The 23,092-nt window shown below is 51.1% G+C and overlaps 1 protein-coding gene across 4 annotated transcripts in view; it reads left to right on the forward strand.

Annotated features, from left to right (window-relative positions):
- USP24 (ubiquitin specific peptidase 24) overlaps nt 1-23,092 on the forward strand; it is a 2,082,369-nt gene that overhangs the window by 1,353,593 nt on the left and 705,684 nt on the right. For all 4 annotated transcript variants that reach the window (XM_085602520.1, XM_085602518.1, XM_085602517.1 and 1 more), the window contains exon 51: nt 14,217-14,367. In XM_085602520.1, the coding sequence (XP_085458646.1) occupies nt 14,217-14,367 (151 nt within the window). The remainder of the gene's footprint in view (nt 1-14,216; nt 14,368-23,092) is intronic.

Raw genomic sequence — 23,092 nt, forward strand, 5'->3', positions numbered from 1 at the left:
CATACATGTACTTATAGCATGCACATGGAGCCGTTGGGGTCTACGATAGGGGACATAACTGATCACAAAATTCATATTTCCTCAGCTTTTGAAACCTACCTGGGTGCTATAGGAGCTTCCAGATTCAACGCCGAAAGGAAGAAATATCTCCTTTTGCACTCATTAGGTTTTGAGGGTAGGTCAATTTTAAACATCTACCAGACTTACCTCAAGTTGATCCTGCTCTCGATGATGTATACCAAGAATGTGTTCAAAAACTTAAACTTCGTTTTGATAAACAAACAAGCCTTATGGTCATCAGACATATGTTCTTCAAGAGAAAGCAATCTGAAGGGGAAGATATTGACTCTTATATCTCGGTGCTACGCAGACTAGCGGCTGATTGCAAATTTGAAAACTTCACGGAGCAACTAATCAGAGACCAATTTGTATGTCACTGTAGGGACAAGAACATCAGGCAAAAATTGTTAACGATGGGTGATCCATCCCTTGATGAAACCATAAAACTAGCTAAAAGTATCGAAATATCAATGGTTTCTCTAAAAGAATTGGAGGAGAAAGTTACCGAACCGATAAACGCTATCAACCTAAACTCCAATAAAACATCGTCGAAAGCATTGAAAAAGGAAAGCACTTCAAAAGGAAGTGCATCTAGTTTTACTAATGTTTCTAAGATCGCCCCACCTAACATATCCCATGTGACGTCATGCATGAGGTGTGGATATTCTCCTCATCCTAAAGGATCACAGTGTCCAGCATCGAATGTCACATGTGACTATTGCAAAAAGATTGGTTATTTTGCTAATGTTTGTTTAAAGCTGAAAAATCAAAAGAAATTCAAAAAACAAAAGTATGTATGGTGGATTCTGAGTCTTCCTCAGATTCTGAAATTGTCTCTGTTGTTTTTGATGACAACAATCACGATGTTATTGAAGGTGATCCCAGAAACTGTGTAGACCCTATTGTGGATATAGGGGTGGGTGATAAATGTGTCAAACTATTGGTTGATTCAGGCGCAAAAATAACCATGATCACACAAAAACTGTTCGAAGAAACGTGAGAGGGTAACCTACCTCTTTTTCCTCCTGACCGTTCACCGGTATCCTATGAGGGCAGGAAAATTGATTTGTTAGGTTTCTTTGAGGAAGAGATGTCTTTCAAGGGTAGGAGGATAAGGGGCAAAATCTATGTTACTGTGAAAGGACTCAAAATTTTAGGTTGGTTCCATCAAGGACTCTTCGGTATGATACTTAAACCTGGAACAAAAGAACAAGATCTGAAAGAAACACGTTAGTTAGATTCCTCACCTTAGAATATCCCCAGGCGTCAGACTGGATCCGGAAGATTTTTCGTCAGCAATACCCCTTGCGCGTCGCTAGGCGTCGTCTGCGGCTCCGCGTCCGTCGTCGTGCGCCAGGATGACGTCGTCGGAGTACTTAGACGCCGCCCTCGCGCGCTGACGTCAGTTCTTCTTTTTTCCGCGCCAGTAAGCGCAGATCCGGGAGAGCTACCCCTTTAGTCAATTTTTGACTAACTTTTTTGATCCTTTTTGATCGTGTCTCGACACCGGTGCCGGTAGGATGCCTGGGTTTAAAGCCTGTACGGACTGTACCCGATTGATGTCTGTTACGGACCATCACCGCCGGTGCCTTTACTGCTTGGGCCTCGATCACGACGCGGAGTCGTGTTCGGACTGCAAGGCCCTGACCTCGAAGGCTAGACGGGAGCGGTCCCGTAAGCTTCTCGAGATTCGCCACTCGGCTCCGCGCGCCTCTCGATCCCGGTCCAGGAGGAGGTCCAAGGATCGGTCGCGGAGCCGCAGCCGACGTCACCATCGGTCGTCGGGATCCAAGTCTTCGGGTAAGTCGAAGCATTCCAAGAAGTCCAAGAGGCGATATCGCTCTTCGGACTCCCCTCGCCGGTCGCGCGACTCGGCCGAGGGTCAGGGTGGTTCCACCCCCGCGGCTCCGGCGGAGCCGCAGGCGCCGCGCCCGTCCCCATACCCTCCGGTCCCTGGGACTAACGCGACGCCGGCGGAAGTCAGTGCCTTCCTCTCGGCCATGAGGAACCTGGCTCCGCCGTCGGCGCCCGCTGGTGCGCCTTCGGGCCCCGCGGACCCGACTGGGCTGCCTTGCCTGCCGGTGGCTCCGGCCCCGGCGCCGTTGACGGCTCCGGCCTCGACGCCGCAAGCGCCCGAGGGACCCGTTCTCGAGTCCCCGTCGACGCCGGTTAACCTCGTCACGCCTCCTCCGCCGGCGTCGACTCCGCTCGACGTCGTACCCCAGTTCAGTCCCACTCCGGGCCCGGCGCCAGTCCGGCGTCGATGGACGCCGAGATCGGCGCCGCTAGAGACACATTATGTCTACCGACCGGCTCCGTTACTTTCTCCTCTATACCAGGAGTCGGATGATGGGGACAACTGGGAGGGATCCGAGGATCCTATGGCCGCTCAGGCTCAACTGTCCCAGGACTGGGCAGATGAACTGGGGGAGGCCAGTGGCCTGGATACCTCTCCAGACACTGGATTTGTCTCTCCTCCGACTGTGGCTTCGGAGGAGGGCGCTGCTTTCTCTGTGGTGCTGCGCAAGGCGGCCGCAGCCCTTGGGCTCGAGCTGCCTGCCGTGGCTGTGAGGACTAACGTCCTTACTGAGGTGCTTCAGTCTGCAGCAAGCTCCACTGAGCCTCTGCTGCAATTCAATGAGGCCCTCATTGACGTTCTGCAGGGCACCTGGTCAAAGCCCTCCACAGTTCCCCCTGTGGACAGGAACGTCGCCAGGCGCCACCGCCCTGCTCCGGGCGACCCCAGTTTTCTGTCCCAACACCCTACCCTTGAGAGCCTGGTTATCCAGGCCTCCACCTCCCAATCCTCTTTCCCGACCGCCCCGCCGGACCGGGATTCCAAGAGACTAGAACAGTTTGGCAAGAAGCTGTTCTCTTCCCTTAGTTTGGGCCTGCGGTCTTTGAACACCGCTTGTCTCTTGGACCGTTATTCCCACTCTCTGTGGGATGCGGTGGACGCGCTGCCCCTGTGTCCGGAGGAGGTCCGGACACGACTCACCCAGGCTCTGGCCGATGGGAGGGATGCCGCGCGACATGCTATACGTTGTGCGCTTGACACCACAGACTCGCTGGGTAGGGCCATTTCTACCACAGTGGCGCTTAGACGTCACGCCTGGCTGCGGTCCACGTCATTTTCGGGCGATGTCCAGAGCACTCTCATGGACATGCCGTTTGATGGCACTCGCCTGTTTGGCGAGAAAGCGGACAGTGCGCTGAACCGCTTTAAGGACTCCCGGGCTACGGCCAAGTCCTTGGGCCTCTCGGCCCCGCGGTCGCAATCTTCCGCCTTTCGCCCCTTTCGTGGCCAAGGAAGGGGTGCCTCCTCACGTGCGCCTAGCCACCAGCCGCAGAACCAACCTGCGCGCGGTCGCGGACGTGGTTTCCGCCGAGGCGGTTCTGGAGGACGACGCGGTCAGCCCACATCCACCCCGGCAGCATCCGCCTCAAAGCCTTCCTAGTCCGAGCTTTCAGGCCCATTCCACGCCAGTGGGCGGCAGAGTTCGCCATCACCTGCTCCACTGGCGGTCCATCACATCGGACAGGTGGGTGCTGCAAATCGTCCGAAGGGGCTACTCCCTCCCCTTCGAGACGACCCCTCCAGCCATGCCACCACAGCACCACCGTATCTCGGGGGATCATTTGAATCTTCTCCACGAGGAAGTTTCGGCCCTCTTGGCCAAGGGGGCCGTCAAGCGCGTTCCGAGCCCAGAAGTAGGTCGTGGTTGTTATTCCCACTACTTTCTGGTTCCCAAGAAGGGCAAAGGGGGCCTACGCCCTATCTTGGACCTCCGGAACGTAAATGCCTTCCTCCGGAAGGAAAGGTTCAAGATGTTAACTTTGGCTCAGGTTCTAGCTGCCCTAGACCCTGGAGACTGGATGGTAGCGTTGGACTTGCAGGACGCTTATTTCCACATCCCCGTCCTGCCGGCCCACCGGTGTTACCTGCGGTTCACGGTGGGTCAGGAGCACCTTCAGTTCACCGTGCTCCCCTTCGGCCTTACCAGTGCCCCTCGGGTGTTCACGAAAGTGATGGCGGTGGTCGCAGCTCATCTGCGCAGATCAGGGGTTCCAGTCTTCCCCTATCTCGACGACTGGTTGTTGAAGGCGGGCTCGCCCCAGGCAGTCGTCTCCCACCTCCAGACTACGGCGGATCTCCTGCATTTGCTGGGGTTTTCCATCAACGTGCCGAAGTCACACCTGAGTCCCTCTCAGAAGCTCCTCTTCATCGGAGCGGTTCTCGATTCGGCGCAGTTCCGGGTCTATCCGCCGGAATAGCGGGTCCGGGATATACAGGCCCTGATTCCCATCTTTCGGCCTCTATCCTGGGTTTCGGTCAGGCTAGTGTTGCGGCTTCTGGGGCTGATGGCCTCCTGCATCCTACTAGTGCATCACGCCAGGCGGCGCATGCGGGCTCTGCAGTGGGACCTGAAGTTTCAGTGGGCCCAGCATCACGGCAACCTGTCCGACCATGTCTTGATCTCGGAGGGCACTGCACAGCAGTTGCAGTGGTGGCTCACGGACCGCGATTGGGTCACGGGCAAGAGCCTCTCCCTTCCCCAACCGGAGCATGTCGTAGTGACGGATGCGTCCCTCCTGGGATGGGGTGGCCATATGGGAGAGGCGGAGATCAGAGGCCTCTGGTCTCCGGCGGAGTCTCGCCTCCACATCAACTTGTTGGAGCTGAGAGCGATCCGACTTGCACTGAAAGCCTTCCTTCCCTCGGTCAGGGGAAGTGTCGTGCAGGTGTTCACGGACAACACCACCGCCATGTGGTATTGCAACAAACAGGGCGGGGTAGGGTCGTGGACCCTTTGTCGGGAGGCTCTGCGCCTCTGGACGTGGCTGGAACACCAGGGCGTCACCCTAGTGGTTCAACATCTGGCGGGCTCTCTGAACGCCAGAGCAGACGAACTCAGCCGCCGGTGCCTGATGGATCACGAATGGCGTCTGAACTCCGAAGTGGCGCAAGGTCTCTTTCAGCAGCGGGGAGAGCCTTGGTTAGATCTATTCGCCACCAAAGAGAACGCGCAATGTCAGCAGTTCTGCGCGTTGGAATTTCCAAGGCGGCACTCGCTCGGCGACGCTTTTCGTCACGAGTGGAGTTGCGGTCTGTTGTACGCCTTTCCGCCTATACCACTTCTGCCCAGAGTGCTGAAGAAGATCAGGCACGACCGGGCCCAAGTCATCTTGGTGGCTCCGGATTGGGCACGAAGGTACTGGTATCCCGAGCTACTCAGTATGTTGACCGATCCTCCGATACGTCTGCCCCTTCGGGAGGATCTTCTGTCGCAGCAGCAGGGGACGGTCCTACACCCGAACCTGTCCAGCCTCCACCTCCATGCGTGGAGATTGAGCGGCGGCAGTTGATGCCATTTGACTTGCCTCCTGAAGTCTGTGATATCATTCTGGCAGCCAGGCGTCCCTCCACAAAGACGGTATACGCCTGCCGGTGGAACAAATTTGTGGCATGGTGCACAGCAAAGGCTGTGGATCCCCTTTCCGCCCCTCTTTCTGAGGTTCTCCTCTTTCTTCTTTCCTTGGCCCGGCAGGGCTCTGCCCTGGGCACCTTGAAAGGTTATCTTGCTGCCATCTCTGCCTTCTTACCTCTTCCTGATCAGCCTTCTCTTTTCAAGTCCCCTGTAGTTACACGCTTTCTAAAAGGCATTACTCACACGTTCCCTCCTGTCCCTTTTGTAATGCCTCAGTGGGACTTGAATCTTGTTCTCACATTTCTAATGTGCGCTCCCTTTGAGCCTCTTCATAATTGTCCTCTCCGTCTGCTGACGCTTAAGACTGCTTTTCTGGTAGCCATCACCTCGGCTAGACGGGTGAGTGAGCTCCAGGCTTTATCATCAAAGCCTCCCTTTCTCTCTGTTTATCCGGACAAGGTTGTCCTTACGGCCTCGTCCCTCCTTTCTTCCGAAAGTGGTGACCCCCCTTTCATCTTGGGCAGTCTGTCACCTTGCCCACCTTCTTTCTGCCTCCGCATCCTTCCAAAGAGGAGAGAGGCTCCACCGTCTGGACCCCAAACGTGCGCTCTCCTTTTATCTGGACCGCACAAAGCAGTTCCGGGTGGACGACCAACTTTTCGTTGGATACGTGGGTGCTAAGAAGGGAAAAGCTGTGCACAAACGGACCATCTCTCGGTGGGTCGTTTTGTGCATTAAAATTTGTTATTCCTTGGCAAAAAAGGACCCTCCTGTTGGACTGCGCGCCCATTCTACTCGGGCCACAGCGGCTACTACTGCTTTGGGACGGGGTGTCCCTTTGCAGGACATCTGTCAGGCGGCAACGTGGGCTTCGCTACACACGTTTGCCAGGCATTATTGCCTTGACAGCCAAGTCCGGAGGGATGGCTTCTTTGGCCGTTCTGTCCTCCAGGACTTTCTGGTGTGATCTTGGTTCGCAGACCCACCACCGGGGATGGTATTGCTTGGGTATCTATTCTAAGGTGAGGAATCTAACTAACGTGTTTCTTTCAGATGAACAAGTTACTTACCTTCGGTAACGATGTATCTGTAAGAAACATTAGTTAGTTAGATTCCTCACCGACCCACCCATCCTCCCCGTTCTGCGAACTAACATCTAGGCTTAAGGCTATCCTTTTCAGGGCCCTAGAATTTTTTGGCACCAGTGTCGGTATCTTGCATGGCTCTGCGTTCCTGGCGCGGAAGGCTATGTACAAGAACTGACGTCAGCGCGCGAGGGCGGCGTCTAAGTACTCCGACATCATTCCGGCACACGACGCCGACGACGGACGCGGAGCCGCAGACGACGCCTAGCGACGCGCAAGGGGTATTGCTGACGAAAAATCTTCCGGATCCAGTCTGACGCCTGGGGATATTCTAAGGTGAGGAATCTAACTAACTAATGTTTCTTACAGATACATCGTTACCGAAGGTAAGTAACTTGTTCTTCATCTGTCTACCGGAGGACTTTAGCTCCTACCGGGAGGTTAGCTGATGTCGCTTGCAGCTCTGGACATTGCCCTGTCTACTTCTGCTTCCATATAACTGTGGGTTCTTTCAAGTACCCAAGTCTTTCATCAAGTAAAGCCTCATTTTACACGTGTTTCTTCTTAGTCTATATCAACTTTGTGTTCCCCACACAGCAGACTCGCGTGAGCACGTCCCTTCCTGCGGTGTGTGTTTGTGCATGTCGGCTCAGCCGGCAAACTCATGTGTGGGTGTCCTGCTTTCCACATACCCGCTTTTTCACAGTTGCTTAGCTGCTAATGCATCCTAATTGTGTAAGGTGATCACTGACTACTCCAGTAGAATAACACCAATTCTTCTTGTTCCTTGGGACCAGAGAAAAAATAATGTTCCTGCAAAACAGAAATTCTTTCTGGGCTTTCTATTTTTCTTACTTGATTTATGTTGCTCTTTACTAATGTTGCAACTACTTTTTGAACTAGCAGCCATTTCTAGAATAACCAGTACAAGTTTTTTTCTTTCAACCAGCCATCTCCTCTCATGGTAATCAACAGTAACCAGAGGTGCAAGTTAATCCTTTCTCCCCATCATTGGAGTTACATATTCCAAATATTTAGTCGGGTTCTATAAGAGCTGTTGTCCCAGATATTCATTTGTTTAGGAGTTTTAATAGATCAACGTATTATCCTGCCACTATTTCAGTTCTCTGCCATTAATGTGAAATCTGCCATATTATTCTTTGTGATGGGAGTAATAAAGCACAACAAGTAATTTAGTGTTCGAGGCATGTGGGCTGCTGAATTCATATCTGTGCATAGATTGCCGCCTAGTGTTGGGTCCGGATGTTTGCACGTTGTTGTCCTGGAAGAGTCTTCGAAGTATCCTGGGATAGGTGACTCCTCCCCTGGACTACAGTGCGCATGGGCATCCTCTCCATCCTCAGATTGTTTTTTTCCGCCATTGGGTTCGGATGTGCTTATCTTGACTCAAGTTAGGAAAAACTTTTTCCAGGCCAAAAGGCCTTTAGTTCGCGTCGGTACTGTTCCCGATCGGTATCGATAGTATCTTTGTTAGTTTACTAACTTCAAGAACAACTTTTTCGCATCTTACCCGACCATCGACCCGACACCGACGATGGAATCGAGGACACCATTCAAGCGGTGTCCTGTATGCAATGCGAAATATCCCCATGTCGACGTCCACCCGTGTGCAACAAATGCCTTTCACCGGATCACGACGAGTCCACATGTATGGCCTGTGCCCGATTCCGATCCAAGAAGACTCTCCGGAATCGACGAGCAGCGAGACTCGAAGCGCAGCAAGCGGCACCGGCCCCGACCAACAACTTCAGCGCCGAGGACGAAGATGTCTTAGACGTGGAGAACCTACCCTCCAGCCCCGCTTCCGAACACGACTCCGGATCGGAAGACATCGAAGAACGACTCTTTCACAGAGATGAAGCCGACACCGAGGTAGGAGACTACGATGAGGCCTTAGGGGCCGAAGAGAGTAGCTCCGGTGATGAGCAAGGCCTACCCGTACAGACTGAGGATATCCCAGTGCGCCAGTCTATGGCTCCGGTCGAGGGATCGCCTTCGGGCCTTACCCAAGACCTATCCCGCAGTTCTTCGGCCCCGCCCTCTGGCCCGGCCTCGGACATTCAGCGGCAGCCATTACTACCCAAAACGGCTGGTTTCCCTTCTTCGAAACCGAAAGCTGTATTGGTTCATCAAAAACCGAAACCAAAAGTGACGCTGGTCGGATCGAAGCCCACCACACCTTCGACGCCAGCCAAACCCGTCGGCACCGACCGCACCAAACGAGACTTCGGTGCCGAGCTTGCAGCAGCCGACGTCGGCGCCGACACACGGAAAAAGACCTTCGGTGCCGCCAAACCTACTCGGCTCCCGGCACCGAAACAATCGGCTCCGGCCACAAAGGTCAAACTGGCTGCTGCGTCTCACACCGCTTCGACAGCACCACCAAAGGCACAATCATCGACGGCGTTGACGGCTACTACCGCTCCTCGACTCGATGTCCCAGTGGCGCCGAAGAAGTCCACGCCCGCCTCTACAGAACCGGTCGGCGCCAAAGAACCGATGGCGCTCCAGGTGCGGCCAATTGCTGCGTCCTTGTAACGCATAAAACACAAGGCAGTCCTCCAGGACACGTCAGGCTCCGAGCCGATCAAAGCTCCAACAGCCTCTCCGGCACCGGCCAACATCACTTTTGGCCTACCGCCGTCCACGGCCCCAAAACTGTTCCAAATCAGAACACGTGTCACCCACACCACGATCACGCCTGCCGAACGCTCTCCTGCAGAGACGTCACCATCACACATCATCGACGCCGACACCGGCAGAATGATGCTCCACAAGAGAATAACCTCCGAGCCAGCTTTGGACTCCTATCGGATCCCGCTTAAGAAAAAGCTGCCAGTGGCTTCGGAACCAGTTCTTTACGAACCTCTCCATTCCTCTTACCAAGATCCACAGTCCTTCTCTCCCACACACTCCGAAACAGACGTTTTGGAGGACTACATAAGTGACCACGTCCCCTACCCCGGAGAGATGGACCCTGAAGGCCAACAGGACCCTGACCAAGCTTGGGATGACCCTGTAGACCCGGGTGCACCTATGGATACACAGGACCCGCAACTATATGGAGCGAAAACATCTCCCACAGAGGACACTGCCGCATTCAACGCCCTCATTGAACGTGCTGCGGCCAATCATGGTGTGCAACTCCACTCTGACACCGTCGAGGACGACTTTCTCATGGATACTTTCGCATCCTCAGAAAGGAATATAAAAACTCTACCCATGTTGAAAGGTGTCCTCAAACCAGCAAAGGACATCTTCAAAGAACCCACCAGGGCAAGAGTAATAAACCCCAGGATCGACAAGAAATACAGGTCGGCGCCTGGGGACCCTACCTACATTAGAGGCCAGTTACCTCTGGATTCCATAGTAGTTGCGAATGCTCGCAAACGGGCACACTCGCAAACGACAGGGGATGCTCCTCCCCCGGACAGAGTCCAAGGTGCTAGAGACCTCCGGCAAACGGGTTGCGGCCCAAGCAGCTAACATATGGCGTATTGCCAATACTCAGGCGCTCCTCGCTCGCTACGATCGAGCACACTACGACACATTAGAAACATTACTCCAACATCTCCCTGACCAATTCAAAGAGGGAGCAGAGATCCTCATCAGGGAGGGACAACTCCTCACAAACGCATCCATTAAGTGTGCACTGGATGCCGCAGATACAGCTGCCAGGGCCATAAACACTAGCGTCATGTTGCGACGACACGCCTGGTTACGAATCTCCGGATTCAAACCTGAGGTACAAAATAGCATCCTCAACCAGCCTGTCAACCCCGACTACTTATTCGGGCCAGAGGTTGACACCACCTTAGAGAAAATAAAAAAGGACACAGACACTGCGAAGTCCATGGGGGCTCTCCAAACGCAGTCCTTTCGGAGCGGCTCCTTTCGTCGCCCCGGAAATAGAGGAGCAGGTAGAGGACAGGGGTCACAGCCAACCTACAACAAGGGAAACACACAAAGTTCCTACGATAAAAACACCCGGGGTGGATATCGTGGCTCAAGCACAAAGGGCAGAGGACGCGGCTACGGCAACACCAGGTTCTCCCCCAAGAACAAACAGTGACGCCCTCTCCCTTCCTCCCGACCACATAACACCTGTCGGGGGAAGGCTACAAAGGTTCCTGTCCACGTGGGACTCCATCACCACGGACAGGTGGGTCAAAGATATTGTCAAACACGGTTACTGCCTAGAATTAACCTCAACTCCACCCACAATACCTCCAAAGCACCGTCCTATGTCCTCAGAGCACTTAACGCTCTTACAGCAGGAAGTGCTAAGTATGCTACTAAAATGCGCAATAGAGGTCGTACCCGTCCACGAGCGAGGTACGGGGGTGTACTCCCTGTACTTTTTAATACCGAAAAAGGACGGGTCACTCAGACCTATACTAGACCTGAGACCCCTCAACCGCTACATTCTCTCCGAACATTTCCACATGCTCACCCTACAGCAAGTCCTCCCGCTGCTCAAGCAGGGAGACTTCCTGGCCACACTGGACCTCAAAGATGCGTATTTCCACATACCCATTCACCCCTCACACAGAAAATACCTCAGGTTCACTGTTCAAGGGCAGCACTACCAGTTCAAAGTCCTTCCCTTCGGCGTGACAACAGCACCCAGAGTTTTCACAAAGTGCCTAGCTACTGTGGCTGCACATCTACGGAGGCAGCACATACACGTCTACCCTTACCTGGACGACTGGCTTGTTCAAGCAAAGTCAGCCCAGCAATGTGCCAGCCACATGTCCCGCACCATTCACCTCCTTCACAGTCTGGGGTTCTCACTAAATTACCCAAAATCACATCTCCAACCCGCACACATACAACAGTACCTAGGTGCGACCATAGACACACTGGCGGCCACAGCTCAGCCAAATTTAGTGAGAATCAACAGCATGCAAATGCTGATTTCCAAGTTCAAACCACAACACTCCCTTCCCGCGCGAGTGTTCATGCAGTTGATAGGCATGATGGCCTCCTGCATTTTCATAGTCCCATACGCGAGACTACATATGCGCCCGCTTCAGGAGTGCTTAGCACGTCAATGGAATCAGGCTCACGGACAACTAAAAGACCTAGTGTTGGTGAGCGGTCGGGCATACAACTCTCTGCATTGGTGGAATCCACAAAACCTTTGCAAGGGCCGACCGTTCCAAGAGCCTGTTCCACAGAGAATACTGACAGTGGACGCGTCTCTCCAGGGATGGGGAGCTCATGTACTCAACTACACAGTGCAGGGACTATGGACAACACAACAAAAGAAGATGCACATCAGCCTTCTAGAACTGATGGCAATCTTCCTGGCTATGAAAGCATTCAAAGTACACTTGTGCAACAAAGTCGTGTTGATCCGGACGGACAACATGACCGCCATGTACTACATACAGAAGCAGGGAGGAACACACTCTCCACAGTTGTCTCATCTGGCTCAGAGCATGTGGAAGTGGGCCATTCAGAGGAACATGTTCCTCATGGCGGAACACCTCCCCGGCAAGGACAACCAGATGGCGGATCTGCTCAGCAGACACAGCCACCAGATGCACGAGTGGGAGTTACACCCATCAGTACTCCAACCGTACTTCCAGCAATGGGGTCATCCAGAGATAGACCTATTCGCCACAAGCGAAAACGCAAAATGCCAAAGCTTTGCCGCCAGGTTCCCACATCCACAGTCGCAGGGCAATGCGATATGGATGAACTGGTCTGGCAGATTTGCGTACGCTTTTCCCCCAGCACCGTTGATACCGCTGGTGGCTCGCAAACTCAGACAACACTCACTGACAGTCGTCCTGGTTGCTCCAACGTGGGCACGCCAGCCATGGTACACCACTTTTCTCGAACTTTCCGTGGTGCCGCATCAAAGGCTGCGGATCAAACCCGCGCATTTGACGCAGAACCATGGAGAGATTCAGCACCCAGATCCGCAACAGCTGAACCTGGCAATCTGGCTCGTGAAGTCCTAGAGTTTGGCTACCTAAACCTGCCACCTGACTTGATGGACATCATTAAGGAAGCTAGAAGTCCCACTACCAGAGCTTGCTATGCAGCCAAATGGAAAAGGTTCGTCATTTATTGCAATAATAATGACATTAACCCGCTAGACGCGTCCATCCAAAACATAATTTGCTACCTCTTACACCTATACCGATGCAATCTGGCGTACACCTCTATACGTGTCCATTTGACCGCGATATCAGCCTATCTCCAGAACAGGCAGCACCTCTCTTTATTCAGAGTGCCTGCCATCAAAGCATTCCTGGAAGGACTCAAACGAGTAATTCCTCCAAGCCACCCACCGGCTCCGATGTGGAACCTCAACTTGGTCCTCACACGCCTGATGGGTCCACCCTTTGAACCTCTACACTCATGCGAGATTCAATTCCTTACCTGGTAAGTAGCTTTCCTAGTAGCGATCACTTCTTTAAGAAGAGTTAGTGAACTCCAGGCACTAACCGTTCAAGAGCCATTCATACAGGTTCACGCCAACAGGGTCGTACTACGTACCAACCCCAAATTCATGCCCAAGGTGATATCGCAGTTCCACATGAATCAAACTATTGAACTGCCTGTTTTCTTTCAAAACCCACAAACTGTCGCAGAAAGAGCACTCCATACACTAGATGTGAAGAGAGCCCTCATGTACTATATCGACAGGACTAAGATCTTTAGGAAGACTAAACAACTTTTCGTTGCCTTTGCCCCACACCACAAAGGTAACGCTATCTCCAAAGCAGGTATAGCCAGATGGATCGTTAAATGTATTCAAATTTGCTATCAAAAGGCTAAACGCACATTAACGATTCCCCCACGAGCCCACTCAACACGTAAGTTAGGGGCCTCCATGGCTTTCCTGGGAAACATCCCTTTGCATGATACATGTAGAGCAGCCACCTGGTCCACTACACACACATTTACCAAACACTATTGTGTAGATGTGCAATCAAAACAGCAGGCAGCTGTAGGACAGGCTGTTCTCAAAATTCTTTTTCAGACCGCTGCAGCTGGCACTGGTAGCCGCCGCTAATAGGAGGTACTGCTATGTATTCTATGCACAGATATGAATTCAGCAGCCCACATGCCTCGAACTGAATATGCTACTTACCAGTATGCATCTGTTCTTGGCATGTAGGGCTGCTGACATTCATGTCGCCCTCCCTCCTCCCCGGCGCCTGTAGCAGCTGCAGCTCTCAGAATTACTGTAAGCATGGTCATCACTTTCTGTATCTACTCCATCACTGCCACAATGGCGAAAAACAATCTGAGGATGGAGAGGATGCCCATGCGCACTGTAGTCCAGGGGAGGAGTCACCTATCCCAGGATACTTCGAAGACTCTTCCAGGACAACAACGTGCAAACATCCGGACCCAACACTAGGCGGCGATCTATGCACAGATATGAATGTCAGCAGCCCTACATGCCAAGAACAGATGCATACTGGTAAGTAGCATATTCATTCCTTGTACCTTGTTTAGCCTAGAAACATTGGCCTTTACATATATTTATCAACCTGTTGATGAATTATTTCTTTAGCTGAAAATGACTATTAAAAGAATAACCTCTTTACCTTTGGACTTTAAATTGATTTGTTTCTACATGTGTTATTTCCCTTAGATCTGCTCCTTCTTCACCAGATATTTCACCTCAGTCATCTCCTCGACCACACAGATCTAACAATGACCGGCTTTACATCTTGACGAAGCTAGTCAGGAAAGGAGAGAAAAAGGGTTTGTTTGTTGAAAAAATGCCATTGAGAATATATCAGGTAAGCAAAATACCATTTATTAGAGACTGTCTTTTTGTTATGTTTTCTATTTTTTTTTAATCCTTTCTTGAATTATCAGGCTTAAATAATGTCACAAAACGATGAGCAGGTTTCACATCAAATGTTTTGTAACAAACAGTAAACATATATAAAAATATAGTGTTTGTCAAACAACTCTGAGAACCCAACATGAGGTTTTCTTGAAATTACATTAGTTAGGCGCAGCAGGAAAATGGATTACATGTTTAGTGGGAGAAAATAATAAGCTGACTACAGAGAGAAAAGAGAAAGTGTTACAATGGCCTTAAACAAGACCCAATTGATGCAGTCAATCACAGCATTCCAAGTAACTCTCAAAGACTTTGTAGAAAAGAGACTATTTGTTTAAAAATGTATGTCACTTTTTGCTAGATAGTCTGGATTATCATGTACGAGAACCAGTTTTCAGTCGTTACTTTTTGGTAAGCCTTCTAGTCAAATAAACAAAAGCACATAAAAGCAAATAAACAAAGCACGTTGGGGCGGCCGTTCCTTCTCCCATACTGCTGCGAGACTTTGGAACTCCCTCCCCTTAGCCCTCAGAGAAAATAATAACCGGCTGGCTTTTAGGAAAGCTTTGAAAACCCACCTGTTTGCAAAAACGTGCTAATCTCACCCTGCGGCCCGCCACAGTGATCAATTAAAGCGCTGCGAGGCCTCCGGGTAGTCTATGCGCTATATAAATATAATTTTTCATTTCATAAAACAATCCATATGTGAGGTGTAGGATTCAGAGCTTGGTGTCACTTGAGTTATTAAGAAGGGGTTAGATAGTGGCCAGCTGTAAAGTAGAGATGGTATTTGTGGTTCTTTAGTGTTAACATATTTATGAAATGATCTGGGTGAATCACAGTGTATGGGATTTCGTTTTAGGCTTAGTGGCTCAGACTTTGGGTTTGATGGTAATACATTATTTGTTTGGCAATGTGTAAGAAGCACTTTGTGGTTTGCCTCTGATGTAGATTATTGAATGTTTTGGCAGAGAATCAGGTATAAAGACTGGTGCTTGCTGTAGACATATGCTGTATTCGATTTGTCACTAGTGCAATTTCTAACAAGGTCTAGTCTGCTTTCCATCTTTCTGACCTCTGTAAATTGAGTAACGTTATTTTGAGTAATAGTAACACCTGTTCTCTACAATGCTGGAGAAATGGAAAGAATGCCATATGCACCAAATTATTATTAGTGTAGATTGGGTACAAGTGGATTCAAACTAGAATTGGGGGAATGCAAATTAAGAGGAAGTGATGAAAATCAAGATTCATAACAATATCACTTGAAGCTTAGGGGTAAGCAGAGCAAATACAGCCAAATCAAAGAGGAAACCAGGCACCATACATAGTCCTTGTCTATATATAGCACCTTCTGTTTGAGGTGGTCCTGCTGCAAACAAATGTCAAGAATTAAGTGCATTTGTACTCTGTGTGTTTAGGATCACTGTTCATTACATAACTAAAATATTGAATTAAAATATCTACATGCCAAATGCAGTGGAAATTTATTAGAATTCTAGCAAAGTTGTACCGATGTAATGTAATGACTTTGAAAATACAGTGATAGTAGAGCAAGAATAAATCAGACTGGCGAAAAGAAAGAGCATTTATTTGTAGACAGGCAGATAGCTGGGAAGGGTCAGTCCTAAAGATTGGAAAGGTAAATGTTTATCCAATGTTAACCATCAGTGCGATGCAACAGTTACTATTATGTTTTCTACAAAGGGGTTCCAAATTCTTAAGAGTCTGGGAATTATTCAGAAGCTAAACAAAAGAAGCTGTCTGCAGTTGGCATTGGGCATTTCACAATCAGATTTCATTGTCAGTTCATTGGGAGTTAGGCAGAATGTGTGGAAGGAGACCCCCAGCAGATTGCAAATGGCAGAGCACTAGTGAGAAATGCAAATAGAGCTCTGTTTCCTGAAAGTAGGACAGTGTAGACTTTTTTCCTGATATCAACATATGTGTCTAAACTTTTGTCTTCTTTTAGTTCCCTCGGGGAGACTTGTTAAAGGATGCTTTTCAGATAAGGTGTTCTTTTGCATTTCATTATGCTTTTCCTTCAACACTTGTGTTCTCGAACTTCTTAAGTCCACCAATTCGTGAAGCATAAACTCGTTCGCTTCTTTTAACCTGACCCATTTTCTGAACCCATTAATTTTTAGATGGAATTAGATCCGTTCGCCATCTTTGAAGTAAAAGTGATCTGGCATTTTATTTTGACTGTGATTTCTGAAAGTTAGTATATAATCTGTCGTATTTTTTGTAATCTGTCCTCACTTTTATGAATCTCAGAGCTTGGCACTTTAATATGTATAGTATAATTCATGTCAATTTATGGGGAGCATGGCCTGATGCCGATGTAGACGGTCGAGGATCTCGGAGCTCCTCCGTGGCCTCCCTCCGTTTGAATAGATCCTGCAACTTTACGGGGGCCCCTAACCCCCCATCCTGACTGGGCATACCTGGTGGCCAGGTGGGCACTCCCTCGACGGTGTAGGCGACCCGGCGAAGGAGAGGGGCTTGATTCTTTACCCTGCTGCGTTTCTGCCTGGGGCGGCCCAAGATGGCGGCAGCGACCTGCCAGTGAGACCGCGGTCACCTGCTGCACGTTGGTGGCTGTGCATTGCCTGGGGGAGCAATGGAGGGTCTTGGTTCTGGCCCTGCAGCGGTGAATGGCGGCGGCTTGAACGATCCTGCAGAGAGTGAGGTGAGCGGAGTGCCGCGATCGGGCGCTGCTGCCTGGACCTAAGAAGGCGGCCCGGAGCAGACATTGGAGAGCGGCCTACCTGGTGGTGCGGCAGACGGGAGGGCGCTACTGAACGGTCAACAGAGTTGAACCGCTACTTGCCTCCTGCTGCGGACCGGTGCGATGGTGGGTCCATGGTGAAGTGGAGTGGGCCTGCTTGGCGGCTCCTGCGGCGGAGAGGCAGTCTTAACGGTGGTGAGTGACTGTCCGGCCCAGTGCCCCCTTTGATGCTGGATCCTGCTGCGGGCGGCGAAGCTCGGCTGTGAGCCCTCCGATGCTGCTTGTAGTTGGGGTTGGTGCACTGCTGCCCCCTCAGATGGCCTCCCTTGACTGGCCCTTGGGAGTGGCGGGCTGTATGAGTGGGACCCTTCCAGTTTGGATCCCGGGTAAGCTCTTCGTACAGCTGAACACTTTGATTACAGGATTCATCTGGGGAGCTGGGAGACGGAGGGTGGCGTTAACTACGCTGCAGAGACCCAGGGCAGAGGGGGGCCTTGTGTTGCCAGACCTGGAGGCCTATTACCATGCCGCGCAGCTTCAATGGTTTACGAAGTGGGTGGCTGGTCATATTAGGCGCCCGGAGGACCAGGGTGGGTCAGATCCGAGTTGGCACCTTTTGTCTTGTGCGTTGCTACGAGTCCCAATGAGAGGCGCCTCAGTGCCGCCAGATTTGGGGACGGTACGACAATGCTGGGCGCGCCTAGCCAGGAGGACGCATGTCGCGACCCCTTATGCGCCCGAGATCCCTTTGCTGATGTGTGAGGTGTTGCCTCATGGGTGAGATTGGAGCCGGTTGTTGGCCTGGGAAGAGGCGGAAGTTACGGCAATAGGTGATCTTTATGAGGATGGTAATCTTCTCCCTTTTAACAACCTTAAAGAGCGCCACGATCTTTCGTGGGGGGGACTTCCTCTTGCATGCTGCTTTGACTGCGGCTATCAGGAAGCACAGGCAAAAGGGACTGTTGGAGTCGCATACGTCTCTCGCTTGTCAATATGTAGTGATGGCGGCGGGTACTTATAAGGCGGTGACCTGCCTTTACCGGCGGATTACTTGCGATATGCGCCAACCCCTGACAGCGTTGCGACTAAAGTGGGAGGCAGATCTGGGGGAACCCATTGCAGAAAAACCTTGGGAGGAGATCGTAGAGCGGCCATGAAAATGTTCTCGAAACGCGCGCTTCCAGCTCATCCAATTCTTTGTTTTCCATAGGGCATACCTCACGCGTAGTAAAATTGCTGAGTATTTTGGGGGGTCGGCCACTTGCCCCGTTCTGACCAAGATGGGGTGAATTTTCTCCACATGTTCTGGGACAGCCCGAAGCTGGCAGGCTTTTGGCAGGAGGTGACGACTGCTCTGCTAACTGTGATGGAGAGGGAACTAGCGGTGGTACCGGGGGTCTACTTGTTGCATTGGTTCCCGCACACTGCCAAGACTAAGGTCACCAGCCGGATCATTGACCTGGGGCTGGTCTTGGCTAAACGGGAAATTACTTCCCACTGGAAGGCGAGGCAGGGGCCTAGTCTCTTGCGCTGGAATAGGGAGATGGTGAAATGGGCGGGTAGTGAAGGGAACTATAGATTACGTTTGGCTCAGCGTAATGGAAGTGAGAAATCACAAGAAATGGCCCAGGCATGGGTGGCACTCCTGGAGCTGATCAAACATCCGTCTGTAGACGACGAAGAGGCTCTTGAGGAGGGGGATATGGCACCTGGCCCTTGAGAAACCCTTCACGTCTGTGGGAGTATAGGACGAGGGGAGGGCACTGGGACCATGATAGGCAGCTTCCCCCTGTGCTTTTGATACACTCACTGCTGCGCCCTGCGGGATGGGGAGTCTGACAGATGGTACGGGAGGCATCTTTGCCCTCTTGCACAACTTAGAAGCTGGCCACATGCTTGGGAGGGTGGTTGGGGTGGTGGGGTTGTGTTGGGGGAGTTTGAAAGGGTGGGGGGTCTTCCTATTGCATCACACCATTGTCCTGGATCAACCATGCGGACGGACTGCGCTGCATCACGGACGCCTTATGGGACGATGGATGTGACTTTGTAATCAGATTGGCGGGCTGTCCGTTATACTTCATCCTGGTTTCCACTGTTGGCCAGTTAGTGGGCGGGGGAATTGAATGTGTAATTTCATGAAACTCAATAAAAGTCTGTTTAAAAAAAATAATTCAGGTCAATTTATTAGTCTTATCGGACTAAGTTACATGTTTTTGATACTATCTTACATATATTTGAGATACCTTAAATTTAACGTTTTGCTTAATTGGTAGTGTTTTGAGGCAGTGGATAGAAGTTTTAAGATTTTAGGTGTTTCTTTCATCTTTTGGCTTAAAAATACTATTTTAACTTCCCCCGGCCTATTCATTACTGGATGTATTGCTTCTTGATTAATTGGTGCTATGTATTACTCCTTTGGATGTCATTGATGGATTTTAATGGATGTAAATTGGGACTCAAACTTTTTGTATTCTATATAGTTTTCAATTAAAAAAAAAAACTTGTGTTGTCCCAAGTTTTGCATAGACTCTGGTAAGACAGAGCAGCAGTGATCCCCGTTGCACCAGCTTAGATGATAAGGATTAGGTGTGCCAACTACTGTCACTGTGTGTGTGTCAACTGTTGAGACTTCCATACAAAATAAATCTATCAAAACAAGGTAGGAATTCCTTTAGCTGAAACTGCAACCCCTCAATCTGTATTAGTGGAGATTGAGTTTAGGAATCTAGATACATTTCTCTTCCCTTCTAAAGCACAGATATTTTGTCAGCTAGGAGACCACCTAGGAAATCAGTTTATGGAGGTTGCTGGGCTTTGTTAGCCACAAGATGTTCTGTTAAGCAGTTCAACCCCTTAAAAGGCAAAGCTATGCAATGTGTGATGCTCTCTTGGTGCCTGAAAATGCTGCTGTAATAAGTACAGTAAATGTCTATTTGTCAGTGTTCTGTTTGTTTCTGATGGATACTTCTAACTAGATTCCTCACCTTCTGGTGCCTGGGGGTAATCACAAGTTGAGAAATCTTTTAACCGCAGATTTCTTACCTTGTGAATATCACCAGGCTCCAGACGGGTTTTAGAATTTTCTTTCAGCAATTTCCATATGCGTCAGTAGGTGGGGCCGTGTGGCTCCACATCGGGTCCATCCAGCCTTGTATTTGACGTAGGTGCCCCTACATAACCACTAACTATGCAAACTGACATCAGTTCCTTTCTTTCAGTGACTTCCGACGCAGATCCGGAGCTCGCTCGCTCCCTTTAATTCTGTTAGGAATCAGAGTTTTTTTCTTCAAAATTTAACAGTGTTCAAGGGACGAGTCCCTTCCTAAAACATCAGAGTTAAAAACCTGGAAGGATTAGCACAAATATAGGTTGGTGATGGACCCTCCTAAGGTCTGTCTCTGGTTTCTGGATCCTTACACGATTTGATGTTATGCGTCTAGTGTGCCAAGATCAATCTAAAGCCCATCCGGAATCGTAAAGCAAAGTTGTACCTTGCATAACACTGACAGAAACCTGGTAAGGCCTGATCCCACTTGAAATTGCAGATGCAACCTTGTTTCTTAGCCTGATCCCGTAATCAATCTTCTTTGAGGTCCAATTCATCAGGTAGGTCAAAGAAGAAGAGTGGCTCTCCTTCATCCTGCCACTCCGACCAAGTGGAGTCAGCTGACGCCCAGTGTACCTCCAAGCCATGTACCTGGTCTCAATCTTCGCAACCAGCCCTCATTCAGATGGAACCCAGGTTTCCAGGTTCATTAGCGATGTCGCAACAGATCAAAGAATTCTGCAATGCCATGCTGTAACCCTTCTTTGACCTACCTGAACCATCTGGAGTGCATATGGCTCTTAATGATCTGAGGGGACCCCACTTGAGTTACTGCCGGCAGATTAATTCCTAACAGTGCTCCTTGAACCGCTTAGAGGTCAGCCCCGACTCTTTTACCAATGCCACTCCAAATGCCTTTTACGTTGCCATGATTGATTTTGGATCCTTGTGTGTAGAAACCAGAGGGAGAACCAGCTTCAACGCGGCTTCCACAGGGGCGGGTCTTGGAATCAGCGTGGGGGTCAGTCCACCTCTGCCGCTGCTGCTTCTACCTCCAAACCTTCCTAATCCAAGCTTTGTGGAGCACCCCACGCCAGTGGGTGGCAGGATCTGCCATCACCTCCCCCACTGGCACGCTATTGCATCGGACAAGTGGGTGTTGCAGAACATCCGCAAGGGTTGCTCGCTTCCCTTTCAGTCCACCCCTCCAGCCATGCCACCTCATTCCCACCGCATGTCGGGAGAACACTTGGCAACTCTCCAGCAGGAAGTTACGACCCTCTTGGCCAAGGGGGCCATCGAGTGCATTCCTGGGCCAGAAGTAGGGAGTGGTTATTATTCCCACAACTTTCTGTTTCCCAAGAAGGACAAAGGGGGTCCACGTCCCATCTTGGACCTCCGGAACGTCAACCGCTCTCTCCGGAAGGAGAAGTTCGGAATGCTGACTCTTGCTCAGGTCTTGGCTGCCCTCGACCCTGGAGACTGGATGGTAGCGTTGCACTTGCAGGACGCATATTTTCACATCCCCGTCCTGCCGGCCCACCATGTGTTACCTGCGGTTCGTGGCAGGCCTGGGGCATTTTCAGTTTGCCGTGCTCCCTTTTGGCCTTACCAGCGCCCCTCGGGTGTTCACGAAAGTGATGGCGGTGGTCGCTGCTCATCTGCGCAGGTCAGGGGTGTCCGTCTACCCCTACCTCGATGTTTGGTTGTTGAAGGCGGGCTCGCCCCAGGCAGTAGTCTCCCACCTTCAGACTACGGCCGACCTCCTGCATTTGCTGGGATTCTCCATCAACGTGCCGAAGTCGCACCTGAGTCCCTCTCAGCAGCTCCTCTTCACCGGAGTGGTGCTGGATTAGACGCGATTTCGGGTTTATCCTCCCGATCTTTCAGCCTCAGTTTCAGGCAGGATGACCCTCCGGCTCCTGGGCCTGATGGCCTCTTGCATCCTGCTAGTGCAACATGCCAGATGGCATTTACAGGCTCTGCAGTGGGACCTGAAGTTCCAGTGGGCGCAGCATCAGGGCAACCTGTCCGATCATGTCCAGATCTCGGAGGGTACTGCACAACAATTGCAGTGGTGGCTCACGAATCGCGATTGGGTCAATGGCAGTTCCCTCTCCCTTCCCCAACCGGAGCACACAATGGTGACGGATGCGTCCCTCCTGGGATGGGGAGGCCACTTGGGAGAGGCGGAGATCAGAGGTCTCCGGTAAAGTCCCCGCTCCATATCAACCTTTTGGAGCTTCGGGGGATCGGACTTGCACTGAAGGCATTCCTTCCCTTTGTCCGGGGAAATGTAGTGCAGGTGTTTACGGATTTCACCACCGCCATGTGGTATTGCAACAAACAGGGCAGGAGGCTCTGCATCTCTGGACATGGCTGGCACATCAAGGCATTGCCTTGGTGGTTCAACACCTGGCAGGTTCTCTGAACGCCAGGATGGACGAACTCAGCCGCTGGTGCTTGATGGATCACGAATGGCGTCTTCACTCGGAGGTGGCGCAAGGTCTCTTTCTGCAGTGGGGAGAGCCTTGGTTAGATCTATTCGCCACCGAAGAGAATGCGCAATCTCATCAGTTCTGCGCATTGGAATTTCCAAGGCGGCACTCGCTCGGTGACGCTTTTCGTCGCGAGTGGAGTTGCGGTCTGTTGTACGTCTTTCCGGCCATACCACTTCTGCCCAGAGTACTGAAGAAGATTCAGCGCGACCGTACCCAAGTCATCCTTGTGGCTCCGAATTTGGCACGAAGATATTGGTATCCCGAGCTACTCAGCATGGCGATCGATCCCCAGATCCATCTGCCGCTTCGGGAGTATCTTCTGTCACAGCAGCAGGGGACAATCCTCCACCCGAACCTGTCCAGCCTCCACCTCCATGTGTGGAGATTGAGTGGCGAC

Source organism: Triturus cristatus, chromosome 4_2, assembly GCF_964204655.1.
Source record: "Triturus cristatus chromosome 4_2, aTriCri1.1, whole genome shotgun sequence".
Taxonomy (NCBI): Eukaryota; Metazoa; Chordata; class Amphibia; order Caudata; family Salamandridae; genus Triturus; species Triturus cristatus.